Source organism: Esox lucius, chromosome 11, assembly GCF_011004845.1.
Source record: "Esox lucius isolate fEsoLuc1 chromosome 11, fEsoLuc1.pri, whole genome shotgun sequence".
NCBI classification, from domain to species: domain Eukaryota; kingdom Metazoa; phylum Chordata; class Actinopteri; order Esociformes; family Esocidae; genus Esox; species Esox lucius.
In genome coordinates this window covers 9,890,712-9,911,519 of record NC_047579.1, presented here as the reverse complement: position 1 = coordinate 9,911,519, position 20,808 = coordinate 9,890,712, and the positions used below count along the sequence as shown (strand labels likewise).

Below are 20,808 nucleotides of genomic sequence, written 5' to 3'. Positions count from 1 at the left end.
GTAAATAGTGGATTTAAGAGTGATTGTGTTCAGACCAACTAAGAATCTCTGACAGTTAACTGTCGTATCATTATACTAAAACCTCCACTCATTTGTAATTCACACTTTGAAAGTGTAGGTTAACAACGTCATGGTCTCTTCTGTTGGATTGCGCTTCAACACAACATTTGGAAATATTCACTTTTCTACTCTGAACTCAGATGGAGAAACACGTTGTAAATCCAAATAATAATAATTTCACCAGTTAGCTATGGTGTCATGTTCCCCAAGAAAGACTGATTTCAGAGGCAGTGCTGCCATGCTCTCAGCCCCCAGAAACGCTCATTTTACAGGATGTAGCCCTATTCTATATATTTGCTTAGACCTGTATCCACATAATGGAGAAAAGCAGACACTTACTAGATCAAGAATCAGACTGCAAATAATAGAAGACAATGTCTGGAATACATACAAACTGAAGAGTGACACAAATTACTATAATCAAAGAAATGCCCAGCAATAACAAAGACCAAATTAAATTATGCTTTGACTTTTCATTTACATGTATTCTACTGGTAACACAGACCAACGGATTCACTTCCTCTTTGAGAACGTGGACTGACTAACTAAACTGAAGTACCAGCACTTAGTTTAAAAATGCTAATGACTTACCTCAAGCGGTGTTCTTTAATGAATTATTATTAAATGATTAGCTTTATATGTCTGCTACCATGATGTCCTGACTAGTTTATATGTCTGTCACCATGATGTCCTGATTAGTTTATTTGTCTGTCACCATGATATCCTGACTAGTTTATATGTCTGCCACCATGATGTCCTGACTAGTTTATATGTCTGTCACCATGATGTCCTGACTAGTTTATATATCTGCCACCATGATGTCCTGACTAGTTTATATGTCTGCCACCATGATGTCCTGACTAGTTTATATGTCTGCCACCATGATGTCCTGACTAGTTTGTCTGCCACCATGATGTCCTGACTAGTTTATATGTCTGTCACCATGATGTCCTGATTAGTTTATATATCTGTCACCATGATGTCCTGATGAGTTTATATATCTGCCACCATGATGTCCTGATTAGTTTATATATCTGCCACCATGATGTACTGATTAGTTTATATGTCTGCCACCATGATGTCCTGATTAGTTTATATGTCTGCCACCATGATGTCCTGACTGTACTGTAAAAAAACCTGTTCTTTTTATGGTAAAAAACTGGCAGCTGTGGTTACCAGAACTTCACTATAATACAGCTCCGGAGAAAATAGGCAAAAAGGTGATGGGCAAGGAAGAATGTGGGATAGCAAGAGGAAGATAGGAGAGACAGAGAAGATGAGGAGGAAAGAGAAGACAGGAGGAGAGGAAGAGATGGGTAGAGACGGAAAATGAAGAGAGTGGAGGAGAGGAAGAGTTGAGGGATAGGGACAGAAAAATAGAAGAAGAGGGGGAGAGGAAAAGAGTAGGAGAGGGAGACAGGAGAGGAGGATAAGGGAGTTGAAGAGAGACGCAGTGAGACAAGAAGGTGATGGGGAGAGGAGATGGGTAGAGGGGGAGAGGAAGTGATAAGAATAGGAAGAGGAGTGTAGTGGGAGAGGAAAATACTGGAAACACGGAGGACAGGAAAAGACAGGAAGAGAGGATAGGAAGAAAGGGGCAGAGGAGGAGGGAGAGTTGAAGATAGGTAAGGAAGAGAGTAAGAGGAGGATAGGAGAGGTGGAGAGGATGAGGAAAGAAAAGACAGGAGGGGTGAGAGGTGAGGAGGAGTTGGTGGGAGAAAGAGAGGAGCAGAGCGCGCACACACACACTATATATTCAACACAATTTTGATTAGGCTGTTTGAAAACACCTTTATTAAAATCTGGGACATTGTAATTAATTTACAGATCCAGGAATGTTTTGTCAAGAATTAAATAAACATTCTACAGACATTTACAAACACCAATTTGAGGTTTGACAAACACACTGAATGAGGTTTGACAGACCAGAGTGGCGATTCATTAATTATTATTGACTGTAGTTTACAGTTACATCGTCATTGGTATAATCATATGATTATAAATATGAGAGTTATTGTCAGTGTTTTACTACTGTGTGTCCTACTGAACATGACCATGATTAGAGTGAAACATCATGTTGTGTTTGACACAGGGACCACCTGACACAGAGACACTGAGGAGTCGGTATAAACCCTAAACCCTGGATAGAGGGGCTCAGTGAATGTGGTGTTGAATGTGTACAGGTGGGTCAGTGTGTCAGAGGAGACCCTGTAGAAGGACAGAGTGCCGGCTGGCCAGTCCAGATACACTCCTACTCTGAGGGAGTCTGAGGCGGTGACTGGTATGACAGTTGTCTTCTTGTGACAGACAATGTAACGGTCACCATTACAGAACAGACTACAGGACTTGTCATTGTCTCCAAGACAACAGTCATCACCCCTTCCTCTCCTGTTGATTCCTTTATATGTCACTCCTATATAAGCCCCTCCCCCACTCCACTCTACCTCCCAGTAACAGCGTCCAGACAGACCCTCTCTACACAACACCTGTGGCCAGACCTCAAATCTCTCTGGGTGATCAGGATACAGCTGCTCCTCTCTCCTCCTTGTCACCTTTCTGTTTTCCTCAGACAGAGAGAGGTTTCTGTGTACTGTGTTTGGGTCCAGTGTGAGATCACAGATATCTGATGGATGAGACCAAGACACAATATTACACATCATCATCATTCATATTATACACACACATGCATGTTTTATTTCTTTATTTTCATAAACTTGATATCAAGACACTAAGACAAAACAACAACACACAAGCATAATGAAGCAAACATGCACAAATCTACACACACACACACAAACATAAATACATGTGAACACCCTCCAGTTGTATTTGTGTTCTGTATAATGAATTACTTACATTTCTTCAGTCCTGATTTCAACCTCCGCTCTTCACCATGATCCATACTGTGGAAGAAGCAGAAGAACAGAGAGTCATTCAGTGTCACACAATCTGTCTTACACACACACAGATACATACACACACCTTACTTTCCTGCAACACAGACAAGAATATTATACATTACCCCCCCCCCACCACAAAGACAGACTACATCTGTTCCCCCATCATACACACACCGCATTAAGGTTGGACCATTCATCAAATTAGGATTGAAATTGCCATATAGACATGCACAATATTTCAATCAAACTTCTGTGATTTCTAAGTCACCAGAGTTGATAACCGTTCTCTTTTAGTCTTTATTTAATTTTTTTATGCAGATGCAATATGCCAGTGGTGGTCAGGGCATGATGATGATGGACATTCTGAGTCTATTCAGAGAGCCAAATTTTCTGGCTCCGTTCAATTGAAAGAGCTAGCTAATTCTGAACAAATCATAATTTACGATACTTAATAATATGAACAAAAAGAACGACATAGGTGTTTTATAAGTACAAATGTTTTGGAAACTTGGAATTCATTTTATAGTTGTTTAAACATTTTGCAAACTTGGAGTTTACTTTTGTAGTTGTAAAAAAGGTTTATAACTAAATTATTTGGAATCATGCTAGTCATTAATTACATTTGCCAATGTTAAATATGGACGCATTGAGTTTTGTCATAAAAATTGTGTTGGATTCCACTCTCGTTCCTGCTCGCCCGAAACTGCACAGGGCTCATCGCATCGGCCCTCCCCCAATGGGTGGAGGTGACAGCACCAGGCCCAGGGGGTTTATCGTTAGGTTTAATAATTTACAGAAGATGAGCGCATTCTTCCGAAGGCAAAACCGGTACATATTTAACTAATGTGGTCGCAAGGTGTTTATTTTTCCTGACCTCAATACTGCTGTTGCTAGGAGATGAGCTGCATTCCTTAAAGTGAAGTTCTCTCTCCGCTTTCCTGCCCGTCTATATATTGGACACGGAGGGGCGAGACTGCAGTTCAACTCTCGTTAATTCCAGCGCTGCTTTGATCGCAACAGTTTGAGTTGCCTTGGGTGCAATGTGACCCGCTCGTCTGCCAGATGTACTAGTCCATTGTCGTTTTCTCAGTAGCGTTATAATATTGGGTAACATTGACTGATGCTGCTATGTACTGTTGTGCTTATCACAATAACCTTATTTATCATCCTCCAAATGCTAATGACTCATTCCTCTCTGACTCAGCTGAACTACTCACCATAATGACTCATTCCTCTCTGACTCAGCTGAACTACTCACCATAATGACTCATTCCTCTCTGACTCAGCTGAACTACTCACCATAATGACTCATTCCTCTCTGACTGAAATATTCTCCATTAATGCATCACTCTCCCCTCACATTCTCCTGCTTGGCCACATGAATATTCACTTTGACTCACCTAGCTCAAAACTTACCTCTGATTTCATCACTGTCCTGGACGAACTCAACTGTATCCTACATGTTAATTTTCCCACCCACATCAAAGGTCACATACTTGATCTTGTCTGCTCCATCAGCCTTACCATTACCCGTATAACTCCATCTTCATTTCCTTACCATTACCCAAATAGCTCCATCTTCATTTCCTTACCATTACCCATATAACTCCATCTTCATTTCCTTACCATTACCCATATAACTCCATCTTCATTTCCTTACCATTACCCATATAACTCCATCTTCATTTCCTTACCATTACCCATATAACTCCATCTTCATTTCCTTACCATTACCCATATACACTCGCCTAAAGGATTATTAGGAATAGCATACTAATACTGTGTTTGACCCCCTTTCGCCTTCAGAACTACCTTAATTCTACGTGGCATTGATTCAACAAGGTGCTGAAAGCCTTCTTTAGAAATGTTGGCCCATATTGATAGGATAGCATCTCGCAGTTGATGGAGATTTGTGGGATGCACATCCAGGGCACGAAGCTCCCGTTACACCACATCCCAAAGATGCTCTATTGGGTTGAGATCTGGTGACTGTGGGGGCCATTTCAGTACAGTGAACTCATTGTCATGTTCAAGAAACCAATTTGAAATTATTCAAGCTTTGTCACATGGTGCATTATCCTGCTGGAAGTAGCCATCAGAGGATGGGTACATGGTGGTCATAAAGGGATGGACATGGTCAGAAACAATGCTCAGGTAGGGCGTGGCATTTAAACAATGCCCAATTGGCACTAAGGGGCCTAAAGTGTGCCAAGAAAACATCCCCCACACCATTACACCACCACTACCAGCCTGCACAGTGGTAACAAGGCATGATAGATCCATGTTCTCATTCTGTTTACGCCAAATTCTGACTCTACCATCTGAATGTCTCAACAGAAATCGAGATTCATCAGACCAGGCAACATTCTTCCAGTCTTTAACTGCCCAATTTTGGTGAGCTCGTGCAAATTGTAGCCTTCCTATTTGTAGTGGAGATGAGTGGTACCCGGTGGGGTCTTCTGCTGTTGTAGCCCATCTGCCTCAAGGTTGTGCGTGTTGTGGCTTCACAAATGCTTTGCTGCATACCTCGGTTGTAACGAGTGGTTATGTCATTCAAAGTTGCTCTTCTATCAGCTTGAATCAGTCGGCCCATTCTCCTCTGACCTCTAGCATTAACAAGGCATTTTCGCCCACAGGACTGCTGCATACTGGATGTTTTTCCCTTTTCACACCATTCTTTGTAAACCCTAGAAATGGTTGTGTGTGAAAATCCCAGCAACTGAGCAGATTGTGAAATTCTCAGACCGGCCCATCTGGCACCAACAACCATGCCACGCTCAAAATTGCTTCAATCACCTTTCTTTCCCATTCTGACATTCAGTTGGGAGTTCAGGAGATTGTCTTGGCCAGGACCACACCCCTAAATGCATTGAAGCAACTGCCATGTGATTGGTTGTTTAGATAATTGCATTAATGAGAAATTGAACAAGTGTTCCTAATAATCCTTTAGGTGAGTGTAAGTCCATCTTCATTTCCTTACCATTACCCATATAAGCCCATCTTCATTTCCTTACCATTACCCATATAACTCAATATTGGTATCCTTACCATTACCCATATAACTCAATCTTCATTTCCATTGTCTGACCCCAAGATAATTCATTTCAAATTTTCTTCCAACGTACCACACAACACTGACAAGCGCATAATCTCCTTCGGTAACATCAAAACTGTTGACCCTTTCCAAGTGTCTGATGCCATCTGCTCTGCTCTTCTGATTGATTCCACCCTCAAATCACCTGAAGAACAAGCTAACCATCTCAGCACTGCCATGTCTGTCTCCCTCAACACTCTGGAACCACTAAAAACTAGACATGTTTCTTTCACCTCCTCATCCCCCTGGTTTACATCTGAGCTCTGAACCATGAAGCAAGTTGGTCATCGCCTTGAACCCCGGGTGAGAAAATCGGGGCTCACTGTCCACACTGAAGCCTACAAAACACCACCTTTCAGCTTACAGAGATGCCCTCAGTGCTGCTAGGTCCTCCTACATCTCAAACAAACTCAACAGGTCCAGTATGAACTCCCGGACCTTCTTCTCTTCTGTCAGCAAACTGCTTCAGCCCTGCAATGTCTCACTCTCAAAGATTTCAGTTTGTTTTTCAATTGAATTGTTCATGTTATAGGTCACATTAAGGTGGAAAAGGTTCATGATTTATCTTTGTAAAGAACCTGGCATTTTCACAGGGGTGTGTAGACTTTTTATTTCCACTGTATAACCCCTGTGAGAGACCTGGAAAGACAAGCCCTTCGCATAGCCTATTCATTTGGAGAAATGTCCCTTGTCTTTTTCTAAAAACTCCTCTTGGTTTTTCAATAACCTATTAATGTCACCTATAGATAAGGGGCCAATGAAGTCCAGTAATGTCAAGTTGTGTTTTAAAATTATTGCAACAAATGCATTGATGTGCAAATGCATTAATGTGCTCTGCTATTAGTACATGGAATACAGTGTGTCTGTACAATAGTATGCTTCACACAGCATATGGGTAGAAGAACAGAGAATAAAAATATATGTTTCTCAATGTTTCATGTAGTAAAAAGCAACACATGGAGGATTTCATGCAGAGGGAAACCAATTACACACCCCGGACTGGAACTGCCCTCTCTGACAGTATTTTGCAAATGTTGGGGGATGACTTCATTCTGGCTCACCACAAAGCCACTGGATGACGGACACACTGCAGCAAACATTGCGGCATGGATAGAGGAAGTAGGATGTTACTGACAAGTTTGAGATGCTCCCAGTAAAGTCCAGGCTGTTGATGCAACAAAGTGCAGCTTTTGACACTGTCCTGATGCAGCATACCAGTCCACTGCAACAGAGTAAACAGTTGCAACAAGGGAAAAAGAGTTGAGTTATTCAGAGGATGCCCCAAAAACACAGATCATTACAGCTGCATGATGGGAAAAGGAGTTGTGTTATTCAGAGGATGCCCCAAACACACAAATCATTACAACTGCATGATTTGAAAAGGAGTTGTGTTATTAAGAGGATGCCCCAAACACACAGATAATTACAGCTGCCCTGGACTCAAGTTTCCAAGATCTTAAGTTATTGACACCAGAGGAAACCTTCTAAGTAAATAAAGTGCAAGTCCTTGCATTGGAGGCCAATAGAAGTGATGGAGAGGAGAACCATCAAAAGTCTACCAATCAATGTCTCAGAGGAAATGTGTCTGAGGTTACACAGAAGGAAGGTGTTTCTCTGCTGAACTTAAAGAAAAATTAAGGATGGTGATCATATGAAGCCATTTATTATCACATAGTTGTTTGGCTCCTTTTTAAATCATAACGATAACAGAAATCACCCAAATGGCCCTGATCAAAAGGTAGCATACCCTTGAATGTTTAGCCTTGTTACAGACACACAATGTGACACACACATGAAAAAGGCAATTAAGGATGGATTTCCCACACCTGTGGCTTTTTAAATTGCAATTAGTGTCTGTGTATAAATAGTCAATGAGTTTGTTAGCCCTCACATGGATGCACTGAGTAGGCTAGATATTGAGCCATGGGGAGCAGCAAAGAACTGTCAAAAGACCTGCAAAACAAGGTAATGGAATTTTATAAAGATGGAAAAGGATATAAAAAGATATCCAAAGCCTTGCAGATGCCAGTCAGTGCTGTTCAATCACTTATTAAGAAGTGGAAAATTCTGGGATCTCTTGATACCAAGCCAAGGTCAGGTAGACCAAGAAGGATTTCAGCCAAAACTGCCAGAAGAATTGTTTCACGATACAAAGAAAAACCCACATGTAACCTCAGGAGAAATACAGGCTGCTCTGGAAAAAGACTGTGTGGTTGTTTCAAGGAGCACAGTACAACAATACTTGAACATAAATGAGCTCCATGGTCGAGTTGCCAGAAAGAAGCCTTTACTGCACCAATGTCACAAAAAAGCCTGGTTACAAAATGCCAGACAACACCTTGACACGCCTCACAGCTTCTGGCACACTGTAATTTGGAGTGAAGAGACCAAAATAGAGCTTTATGGTCACAACCATAAGCGCTATGGTTGGAGAGGGATCAACAAGGCCTATTGTGAACAGAATACCATCCCCACTGTGAAGCATGGTGGTGGCTCAATTATGTTTTGGGGTTGTATGAGCTCTAAAGGCACAGGGGATTTTGTGAAAATTGATGGCAAGATGAATACAGCAAATAATGGCAGACATCTGTATGAAAGCTGCGCATGGGACACGCTTGGACTTTCCAGCACGACAATGACCCTTAGCACAAGGCCAAGTTGACCCTCCAGTGGTTACAGCAGAAAAAGGTGAAGGTTCTGCAATGGCCATCACAGTCTCCTAACCTTACAGTTTTTTACAATCGCTATGACAGTTTTTTCAATACATTTAACAAGTTTCCTAAACTCTTAACGCACCAACACACCTAAAACACACAATTGGCAAAACGGTTAATTTCATGCTCAAAATCACACATTGTAAACTAAACTCCAAAACTAATTTACAAAATACAATAATACACTAACACAATACACTATGTCTAACAAAACAGTTCAAACATGTTTCAAAATCAAATAATTATTCAAAACACTAACACATGTTCTCTTCCAACAGGAACATTTAGTCAATCATAACACAATGACAAAAAAAACACTATCATCAGCTGAAATTACAGAAACTGCATTATTTTATGTATCAGGTCTGCCCTTATACAATAGACAGTATATTGTATTGATCATAGATTGTGTTTTGCACTGCAGTTTCTTTTGATGCCTCTCTACATTTTTGTTTTGTTGGGTTTAGTAAATGCATGCATTTTGTTTCTTTTGCTGCAGAAATTCAATACAAAAAATGAATGACCATCTTAGAGTAGCTTTATAGAATGTACAGTTTATGAAAAAAAAAGAGACAGAATTGCTGCAGTAAAGACTTTATTTGTAAAAGGACATTGCTGCAAGAAATACAAACAGAAAAAGCACTGGAATAATAATAAAAAAAACAAAGTAATCTTCTAATCTGCCCGGTCTTCTGTATTTGGCCACATGTTCTCATCCTCTACCTTGCCCCACTCCTCTCCCTTGTCCTTGCCCCACTCCTCTCCCTTGTCCTTGCCCCACTCCTCTCCCTTGTCCTTGTCCCACTCCTCTCCCTTGTCCTTGCCCCACTCCTCTCCCTTGTCCTTGCCCCACTCCTCTCCCTTGTCCTTGTCCCACTCCTCTCCCTTGTCCTTGCCCCACTCCTCTCCCTTGTCCTTGCCCCACTCCTCTCCCTTGTCCTTGCCCCACTCCTCTCCCTTGTCCTTGCCCCACTCCTCTCCCTTGTCCTTGCCCCACTCCTCTCCCTTGTCCTTGCCCCACTCTTCTCCCTTGTCCTTGCCCCACTCTTCTCCCTTGTCCTTGTCCTTGTCCCACTCCTCTCCCTTGTCCTTGTCCCACTCCTCTCCCTTGTCCTTGTCCTTGTCCCACTCCTCTCCCTTGTCCTGGTACTCGTCTTCCTCTCCGTCGTGCAGGCATTTTTTTCTTTCTTTCTTTCTTTCTTTCTTTCTTTGTGTTGCTCCATATTGTTCCTTTTCCACACAATATCAGCCCAAAGAGTACTCTTTTAGAACATATGATCATGCGATTGAAAGAACCTCAACACCTGAGTGTGCTTCCTAGATGGGAATCAGCTGTGATTTATATATTTGCATAACTTCAATAAGCTGTTTCTCATTAGCAATGGAATAAGATACAGGGAATATATTTGTGTTTCAATTCACAATATACACAGCTGTTTACCTTGACTTTAGCCTGTAAGGTTAGGTTTAGAACATGGTGTTATCTGTTCTGACATACAGTGTGAAAGCATTTGTAAATTTGACTGTAAAATTACATTGTTTTGGTCTTGGTTGAGCTTGTGTGTAAAAGAAGTTCAAGCATTTTAAATTTGTGTTAACTGTATGCATTTTGTGTCAAAGCAACAAGAAATGTGTTAATTGTATAGCCTACAAAGATGGATGTTGTGCTAGCCGTGTTAAGAGTTTAGGAAACTTGTTAAATGTATTGAAAAAACTGTCATAGCGATTGTAAAAAACTGTAATATCATCGAGCCACTCTGGGGTGATCTCAAACGTGCGGTTCATGTAAGACAACCAAAGACTTGGCATGACCTGGAGGCATTTTGCCAAGACAAATGGGCAGCTATACCACCTGCAAGAATTTGGGGCCTCATAGACAACTATTACAAAAGACTGTATGTTGTCATTGATGCTAAAGGGGGCAATACACAGTATTAAGAACTAAGGCTATGCAGACTTTTGAACAGGGGTCTGTTTGTTCTTTGTTGCCATGTTTTGTTTTATGATTGGGCCAATCTGTTATGACCTACAGCTGAATGTGAATCCCATAGAAATAAGAGGTGTTTTGCTGACTGTAACGGTGGTGGTGGAGGAGCGCAGGCATCACATTCAAACGTGGATTTATTAAAGCAAAAACAAACACTGAATACCAAAACAAACTGAAACAAAGGAAAGTAAAATTTAAAAACTCACCCACTACGTGTAACATTTAGAGACAACAATAATCGACAAGTGAGAGGAGAAACAATTAACCACATACTGACGGGAAGATTGGGACCTGGTGTGCATGATTAATGGAGACAAGACAATGAATGAGTCCGGGGTGAGTTCGTGGAGTTACGGGAACTGGGAGTGCACAGCACGATGGCGCTGATCCTCACCGTACCGTGATACTTGTTATCTTTACAAATGGTACATATATTACCAATCCTCCAAGGGTATGCAAACTTTTGAGTACAACTGCACACCTACATTTAAACTCAGTTGTTCACAATTCCTGATATTTAATCCAGTTGAGAACACCATTCCATTTTAAGAATGTGAAATGTCAGAATAATAGTAGAGAGACTTACTTATTTGGGCTTTTATTTCTTTCATCATACTCCCAGTGGGCCAGAAGTTTACATACACTCAATTAGTATTTGGTAGTACTGCCTTTAAATTGTTTAAGTTGGGTCAAAGTTTTCGGGTAGCCTTGCTACAGTAAGTTGGGTGAATTTTGGCCCATTCCTCCTGACAGAACTAGTGTAACTGAGTCGGTTTTGTAGGCCTCCTTGCTCGCTAGGGGTTGGGTATCATTTCAATGTCATTGAATCTGGTTCATATTGAATCCCAGTTTCCGATTTCAATATTTTCAGTAGAGAAGAAAAACAACATATTTCAAGAAGGAACATTTGCCTAACTTGTATTCTTTGCACATATAGGCTATTATCAGTCAACTGTCTACTGTGATAGGATGTGACAAGTTTATTTTTCTCTTTATTTATGAAAAATATTATTTCTTATAAGGAATGATCGACAAAAACAATTACAAACCAAAACCTTTTTGAATAAATAATAGAAAAATGTAATCTAAACAAAGGAGACTCAACCGTAGCAAACGGATGTACAGTAACCCCTTCACCACAAATCTTACCCTTTCTCCTTGCTTATCTTCCCCTTAATGGCTAAAGTGAAATTATTTTCTGTACTAGAGGGGGTTCAATGGGGTTGAACCGGATGTGTAGTGGTGCTTTCTGAACTTGTATCTTAGAAAAAAAAAGAGGAAGATTTGCAGACATCAATTTTACCTTCAATATGTCAGCTCATCTGTGTTAGAGAATGGAGAGAGAATGGAGCTGTAGGATACATGATGTTGTCAGCTAAGTTAATGTTACTGTGATATGCAGGCTTTCTAGTTTTAAAGAAAGAAATGACATGCAAGCTGCGTAGATGACATTACCCACAGACCAGTTGGTAAGTTATATATAATTATTTATGAAGTATATTATAGTAAACTAGTTAGCTTGGTGTCCATGTACATAAGAATAATATGTTCACGTTAGCTAGCTAGCTAATTTAGCTTGCCACCAGACAGTATCCTCCACATTGGCTAGCTCACTGTGGTTGCTAATGATGTCTGATTGACAATAATTTGATGTGCTAATTTTGAGGATTAATATTCGATTTTCACCTAAATTGAAAATAATAAGGAATGAAATTCCAATAGTATTGTAACACTCACCTAACTGTAAGACCACGCCCTCTAATGAAACATTACTGAAAAACTGAGAACAGCCTGTGTTGAAGTAAATGCTTAATCATATTCAAGTGCTTCTTCCTCCCTTGCACAAAATATTTTTACTGCAGGGCCTACATTGCAGTGTGATAAAAAAATAAATTGTGAAGCAAAGCCAAACTTTTGAGCATTTGCATTGGCCAGCCATGGTCCAGGATGTAAACAGAAGTGTCTCCTCAGTTCACATGCGCTTGCTTTGTTGACGTACTTCGTGAAGTCACGTGACATTAGGTCCGCCGTCCACGTAGCAGGTGCTGGCAGATGAGTGCAACTTTTATGGAATGTAGAATGTGCGAATGAAATGGAAACGCTAGGAACCGAATCAGATTAGTCTTTACGAAATCCATGGTTCAAGGAAATTTGGAACCGGTTCCAATATGTTGCTGTTTTCTGACTTACTGGAATTGTCATATAGTGAATTATAGGTGAAATAATCTGCCTGTAAACAATTGTTGGACAAAGTACTTGTGTCATGTGCAAAGTAGATGTCCTGACCGACATACCAAAACTATAGTTGGTTAACATGAAATCTGTGGAGGGGTTGAAAAAGGAGTTTTAATGACTTCAAACTCTTTTGTAGATAAACTTCCAACTCTATGTTTATTTGGATATTTTTGTCAGTGATTTTAAGAACAAGTGAGCCTAAATAATGTTTATCTATCTTTAAATCTTGAAGTTTCCAGGACTTGTCAAATATAAGCAATATTTGTGCAATTTAAGTACTGCTTGGTAAAGTTTTCCAACTTATACTGAAAAAGATTTGGGCAGCAATAAAACTGTGAAAGTACTAAGTCATTATGTTTTTTTAACTATTAATAATCAACACATTTTAATGTAAAATAATCGATATATAATAATAATAATAATAATATATATCTCTAGCCCTATACCACACTGAAAAAACTAACCCAGATTGACCAAACTATCCCACACTGAACTAACAAACACAGACTGAACTAACTACCACCACAATGAGCTTACAACCACTACACTGAATCAACTACCACCAGACAGAGCGAACTACCCCCACACTGAATCAACTACCACCAGACAGAGCGAACTACCACCACACTGAATTAACTACCACCAGACAGAACTAACTACAACCACACTGAATTAACTACCACCAGACAGAGCTAACTACAACCACACTGAACTAACTACCACATGTTTCCTTGCTAGTCAATGTGCTTCACCTAGTACCATTGCAGAGATCATTATGTAATCAATCTAAATAGGAAATTAATAGTTGATGGTGTAGTTATTTCTATTGAAAACAAATGTCTGAACATTTCAAAACTGATGGTGCAGTCATATTTAAATATTTATAATGAATAAAAAATGTGTTTTCCTCAAATTCACAATTATCCAGCTTGATATCATGTCAGTGTACTTTGACTTATGTATAGGCTGGTCTGTATTTGACACATACTGCATAATGCAAAAAGAAATACAACTTTATACCACATTACAGATTACAGACAGAAAAAACATCTACAGGACATACTTGAGTTTCTCCAGTCTCCAGTGTGGATCCTCCAGTCCAGTAGAGAGCAGTTTGACTCCTGAGTCTCCTGGGTGATTGTAGCTCAGATCCAGCTCTTTCATGTGGGAGGGGTTTGACTTCAGAGCTGAGACCAGAGAAGCACATCCTTCCTTTGGGACCAGACAGCCTGATATCCTGTAGAGAGTTGATCATGATTTTTAATATGCTTCTGACTTATTAAAATCTTCATTGTGTAGGGCCTAATAAAATCAGTTTTAGTGATATGCGTTTTATATTTTTGTGATGCTCTTTTTTAATGTTACACCTTCATATAAACACACCAGACAGTATTGGGATGTGGGAGGGTCAGCTGTATTTTCACCCATCCCCAATTATATGGTTCAAGTGAAACTCTCAATCCCACAACAACCCTGAACACGCGAATATAGAAAACGGTGCTGAAACAAACAGTTCAGGCATCACTGGCTCAGAGGCTACAATGTTTACTTTGCAGAAGATCCAAACTGCCGACACGTAGACAAAATGAATGTCTGTTAGCTCACAGTATAACCTTTAGCAACATAATAGTATTGTACACAATACACCTTTTGATAGGACAAGTACCCCTAGTGGTCCTTGTCTCTCTGCTTGGGAACCAGTGGCATAGATAAAGAGCTTCACACTAAGTCATCCAGAGGTGTGTCCTGGCAGCTGAAATGTAATTGTAATGTAACTTCAGAGGCATATTATTGTCTAATTCTCTCAGAAGTAACAGATCATTACAAAAAACATTGTTTGGCTTAGATATGCAATTCAACCTGCCCTTTATCCAAAAACAAATTCTGACCCTCTGCCTGGCTGCACTGTTGATTTAATCTACGAACTCCTGCCTCACCTCGCTAGAGTTTTTATTGCTTGGAGATGTTGTTTGAATTGGTGCATATGCTTCTTCCTTGTTTTCTGTGGGTTGGCTACATTTGATTTGAGGTGATAGCTGCAGCTATCTTTTATTACCAGTCAACAGGGCTGGTTTAACCTACAGAATTACAAGAATTTCTATAAATATAACTCTGATTCTGCACAGTTAATGCTTTTTATTTGGGTAAGATTTGCTTCTGGACATTTTTCACAACAGTATCATAACACAGTGAGTGACAGGTTCCACTTGGAGATCCACATGACACGCTGCCTCAACCACTGAGGTGGAACAAACATGAACAAACATGAACACACACACACTGCTTGCAAAGACTTTAAGAGTCAAATGTTCTTCCAGATTTGTTGCACCTTTATAGTTGGCAAAATGTGATGGTAATTATTATTAATATTAAGGGACTATATTATATTTCTATGTAAAAATAATTACTTTACATACTCTTCAGTGATTCCGACCACAGTCTCTGCAGAACAGGAATCACAGGGCCCACTTGTGTGACCCAGCTCAGTCAATAGCAAATATCATTATGGCCTTGCCTTGTCACAGCATCCCCACAGAAGTTACGGCATTGTCAAAAGATTGAGACATTTCCTATAAGCACGTTTAAACTAGCCATTCAAATTTTTATCACATTTCTTACTCAATCAGGAATTGTTTAGCCAATACACATGTGCTTGAAGGTAACACATATCCCAGCTTTACAACCATGACTGAGTTGACCAATCTACCACAAAAGATTGTTAGAGATGGGAAGATCCAGTTCCAATGAGACAACATGTTAGCATGAAGGGATGTCTTCAAAAAGAAAGAGTGTAATAATAATAATAATAATAATATACTGGGATTGAATGGTGGATTGGTGGACATCAGAGGGGTGGAATGAAGATTAGTTCTAATGTTTGATATACTTGGACAAACAGAATTTTTTTAATGTATTATTAAAAAATATGTTGTTATTTTTCATGGTGTTCCTGTTAGTTGTGGTGTATTTCCTTCCAGGCCTGCTGGGATGTCTGACAGGGTTTGATCTTTACCAGGGATGGAGGCTTGGACCTGCTAGCAGCTCAGAACAGGTGAAGATGGGAACACAGCAGACAATTGTATTCCCCTTTTGTTCTGTTGCCCCTCTGTTGTGTTGTTTTCATGTTTATTGTTGTGTTGTCAGTTCTGTTGTTGTTGATTATTACTGACCTCAGAGTCTCCAGTCTACATTGTGGATCCTTCAGCAAAGCAGAGAGCTGCTCCACTCCCATATCCTTAAGGTCATTGTTACTCAGATCCAGTTCTTTCAGGTGTGAGGGGTTGGACTTTAAAGCTGAGACCAGAGAAGCACAGCCTTCCTCAGTGAATCCACAACCTGACAGTCTGGAGAGAGATTATCATCATGTCACAAACAGAACAATAGTTCAGAATATCATTAGAATATCCTCTATAGCAGGGCTATTCAAATCCGGTCCTGGAGGGCTGAAACACTTCTGGTTTTTGGTTCTACCTGCTAGTTGCTTTCACCTGGCATTTCAGTTCTGAATCAGTCCAAAATTGTTAGTAGAAGATAAACAGAAATGTTTCAGCCCTCAAGGACTGGAATTGAGTAGCCCTGCTCTATTGATGACATCTTTGTCTCTTGAGGAATAATAATAGAAAAATCAGAAGATATAATCGGTATCGGTCAACATTTTCACTGAAAAATCTGAATTCGTATCAGTTACGAAAATCGGTTTTGCTGTAATATAAGTCAATATATTGCCTATTTGCCTATATGTATACAGTATGTTTGGCAACTGTGAAAACAACGATTACACATTACCTGAAACCTTTCTGATCCTACAGGCAGCAGCGAGATACACAGTGACAAAATATGCAGGCGAAATCATCTTAAGCCCCTGAATATTCCAAATAGAATAATGATATAAATAGAATAATGAAAACGTGATAACCATAGCCCAGAGGTTATACGCTGCTATATTACTGTGCTGGGGGAGTAGGGTCAGTCCCATGGGGAATAAAAGGAATGGGCTCTCTAACTTTCCTTGGGTCCTGTTCTGTTTAAACGTAGGAGGACATGAGCTGTTGGACCAAACCTCAGAATATCATGATGTCACAAACAGAACAGTAGTTCAGAATAACATTAGAATAGCCACTGATGTATATATTTGATGTATATATTACATAAACTCTACTTTAAGGCGTACCTTAAAAACTGACTCTGTAACACATGACAATCATTATTGTTGTCAGTCAATAAATATATTGTACATTTAAGAGGGTAGGTACCTGTGTGTGTGTATGTGTGTGTATGTGTGTGTGTTGCGGGGGGGTCATTTTCATGACTGTACTTACAAAGCAGTTCTGCAGGTTTTGACTACTGGCAACAACCCCAGAAGACCTTTCTCAGATCTGGAGTATTTCTTCAGGTCAAACACATCAATCAGTAACACAAAGAACAGAGCTGACCACTGCGCAGGGGCCAGTTCTTCGCCGGAGAGACTTCCTGAACTCAGGTATCTTTGGATCTCCTCCACTAGAGAATGGTCATTCAGTTCATTCAGTGGAATGACAGTGGAACAGATTGATGCACCTCTCTGAAGAGGGATTCTCCCTGATCTTCTCCTTGATGTACTTGACTATTTTGTCATGGCTCTGTGAGCTGCTTCTGGTCTTTGTCAGTAGACCCCTTAAATGCTTCTGATTTGACTCCAGTGAGAGACCCAGAAGGAAGCGGAGGAAAAGGTCCAGGTGTCCAGTCTTACTCTGTACAGCTTTATCCACAGCAGTCTTGTAAAAATGTATTTCAGATATTTTTCTGAACTGAGGTTTTAAGAACTTTGATTGTATTTGACACATTCGATTTTTATTTTTGTTGATGAATGAGAGAAACACATATACAGCAGCTAGAAACTCCTGAATGCTCAGATGGACAAAGCAGAACAGCTTGTCCTGGTTCAGCCCACATTCCTCTTTAAAGATCTGTGTACAGACTCCTGAGTACACTGATGCTTCATTAATATCAATGCCGCACTCTTTCAGGTCTTCTTCATAGAAAATCAGATTGCCTTTCTGTAGCTGTTGAAAAGCCAGTTTCCCCAGTGTCAGAATGCTTTCTTTACTCCAGTGTGGATCTGTCTCTTTTTTTCCATCATACTTTACATTCCTGTGTTTGGACTGAAACACAAGGAAGTGTGAGTACATGTCTGTTAGAGTCTTGGGCAGCTCTCCTTTATCATCTGTAGTCAACATGTACTCAAGGATTGTAGCTACGATCCAACAGAAGACTGGTATGTGACACATGATGTGGAGGCTCCTTGATGTCTTTATTTGTGAGATGATTCTGCTGGCCAGGTCTTCATCACTGAATCTCTTCCTGAAGTATTCCTCTTTCTGGGGGTCATTGAACCCTCTGACCTCTGTCACATGGTCAACACACCCTGAAGGGATCTGATTGGCTGCTGCAGGTCTGGTAGTTATCCAGAGGAGAGCAGAGGGAAGCAGATTTCCCTTGATGAGGTTTGTCAGCAGCACATCCACTGAGGTTGACTCTGTCACATTACAACAGCTCTTGTTGTTCTGGAAGTCAAGGGGCAGTCGACACTCATCCAGACCATCAAAAATGAACAGAACTTTATATTTGTTGTAGTTAGAGATTCTTGCTTTTTTGGTTTCAACTGAGAAATGATTGATGAGCTGAATGCAACTGATTTCTTCCTCTCTCTTCAAATTCAGTTCCCTAAAAGGGAGGGGAAATACAAATTGGACATCCTGATTGGCTTTTCCTTCAGCCCAATCCAGTACGAACTTCTGCACAGAGACAGTTTTTCCAATTCCAGCGACACCCTTTGTCAGCACAGTTCTGATAGCTTTGTCTTGTCCAGGTATGGGTTTGAAGATGTCGTTACATTTGATTGCTGTCTCTGGTCTTGTTTGTTTCCTGGTTGTTGTCTCAATCTGTCTCACCTCATGTTCATTATTGACCTCTCCCTTTCCACCCTCTGTGATGTAGAGCTCTGTGTAGATCTTATTGAGAAGTGTTGGGTTCCCTTGTTTAGCAATACCCTCAAATAAGCACTGACACTTCTTCTTCATATGAGATTTGAGATCATGTTGGGCACTCCTAGCAAGCGCACCTGCATGAGGAAATAACAGAATATTGTGTCCTTAAACAAAAACTGTATTGTAGGATTGAGTTATAATGTAACATTTTAAAACCTTCTCTGTCTTTTTTCATTTTCAGTGTTCTATGTTAAATTATTCAACACAAAAGGTTGCCATGTTTAGTTTTAATATCAATACATTATTATTGAGTTAAATAGCTAAATACAGCTTTTAAATGTTGCTCATAATGGAACATTCAACAGAAAAGTCAGACAACTCTTACTTTTATCCAGTGTGTCAGCAAGCTCTTTCTGGTTCATGTTCCTCAGAACATGCAGTGTGATCTTCAGAGCCCCCTCTTTGGCACTGCTCTCCTGCTTCTCATCTTCAGTGTCCACACCTTCCTCATCCTCACTCTGATTCACAAAGCCTTCTGGGAAATCTGAACTCAGCATTGTCTTGTACCTCTTCAACTCATTCTTTACAAATGTCATGATATTCTGTTCAAATAACTGAAGGGGGAGAGGGAAAGTTCACTTCAGACTGAATAAAAATGTAATAATTATCAAAACAATATTAACAAATTTGTGAATGATTGAAAGATTAAATTCACTTGAGGTATATAGAAACAAATGTCCATAACATGACCACATACAGTGAATATGGAAGACAGGTCTGTTTGATGACTCTGGACAGATTGACCACTGAGAAACTCAGACTCTAATCTCTCCTGTTGGTCTCTGTGGACAAAACATGAAATTACATTTACACTTTCCGAATGCGTACAGACTTGCACACATTTTTGTGTTTTCACTGTCAGGCCTGAAAACGTCTTTTTTTAATTCAAAACTATAACCTAATCTAAAACTTAACCAAACAAGAAACAAGGTGAGCCTAGTTCAGCCGGCCCCCAATAAAAAGCAGGATTGTTGTTGCCCTCCCAAGATTCAAACCCAGATCATCCACATTAAAGGCTGTGTCTTTAAACACTACGCCACCAAGCTACACATCTGCCAAGTGTCGGTATAGCCTCTTGACATGATATAATTCCGTCACACATTAGCATCAGGTCAAGTTTGAATATTTCTTTAGACACAGTTAACCATTGTGATTAACTGAGTAGCATTTCTCAACCACAAATAGCATCCATGAACTGTATGGATTTTGCCACTGGTTGTTATAACGGCTTATTAGCCAATCTTGAATGACAGTGATACAATAACTACTGTATCAATATAGGTAACGATAACTGATAACTGACTGAATGAATAGACGAGAGAATCATTTAGTCAGGAAAGTGTTTGTCTATCCTGAAAAAATCCTGAGACATAATTCGAAAATCCACCAGAAATAGTCACAATATAACAGTAAACAGTTTAATTTAAGGCTTATACTGACTTTTTCCTCAAGTGAAATATGTGAAAATAGTGGAATCCACCAGAAATAGTCGCAATACTGTATTACCGTGAACATGGCTTACTATAACGTTGCTACTGAATGTTGTAGCCAGCTATGTTTTTGTCTATCCTGACCCAAAAAGCATGCCTGGATGCGTACTTCGGAAATCCACAAGAAATCGTCGCACTATAACCGTAATTATTTTTATTGCGGCCCGCAACTAAAATTATTTCACTGGGTTCAAACTCAGGTCTCCCACCTGAGTGGCATTGTCTTTAACCACTACATCAAGGTGCTACATGTTTTACAAGTCACTAGACACCATTCAGCTCTGTGTTAAACTGAATAACGT

At 40.0% G+C, this 20,808-nt stretch overlaps 2 protein-coding genes across 2 annotated transcripts; both read right to left on the bottom strand.

The window, feature by feature from the left end:
• Positions 1-2,177: 2,177 nt before the first annotated feature.
• Positions 2,178-16,485, bottom strand: LOC117595355 (tripartite motif-containing protein 16-like; the record flags this gene model as incomplete). Its single annotated transcript, XM_034295677.1, has 5 exons — positions 16,479-16,485; positions 16,161-16,305; positions 14,054-14,227; positions 2,917-2,963; positions 2,178-2,683 (listed from the first exon to the last, which is right to left on the bottom strand). Coding segments are annotated over exons 1-5 (879 nt in total), but the record flags the coding sequence as incomplete, so codon positions are not given.
• A 1,025-nt stretch (positions 16,486-17,510) lies between these two features.
• Positions 17,511-19,552, bottom strand: LOC117595354 (protein NLRC3-like). The gene is made up of 2 exons (XM_034295676.1): positions 19,342-19,552; positions 17,511-19,090 (listed from the first exon to the last, which is right to left on the bottom strand). The coding sequence occupies exons 1-2, from the start codon at positions 19,550-19,552 to the stop codon at positions 17,511-17,513; spliced, it is 1,791 nt and encodes a 596-aa protein (XP_034151567.1).
• Positions 19,553-20,808: the final 1,256 nt, after the last annotated feature.

Coding starts and splice junctions, on each gene's coding strand:
- LOC117595354 (XM_034295676.1), bottom strand. CDS start 19,552: ATGACATTTGTAAAGAATGAGTTGAAGAGGTACAAGACAATGCTGAGT. Junction 19,091..19,341: donor TGCTGACACACTGGATAAAA/GTAAGAGTTGTC, acceptor TTCCTCATGCAG/GTGCGCTTGCTAGGAGTGCC.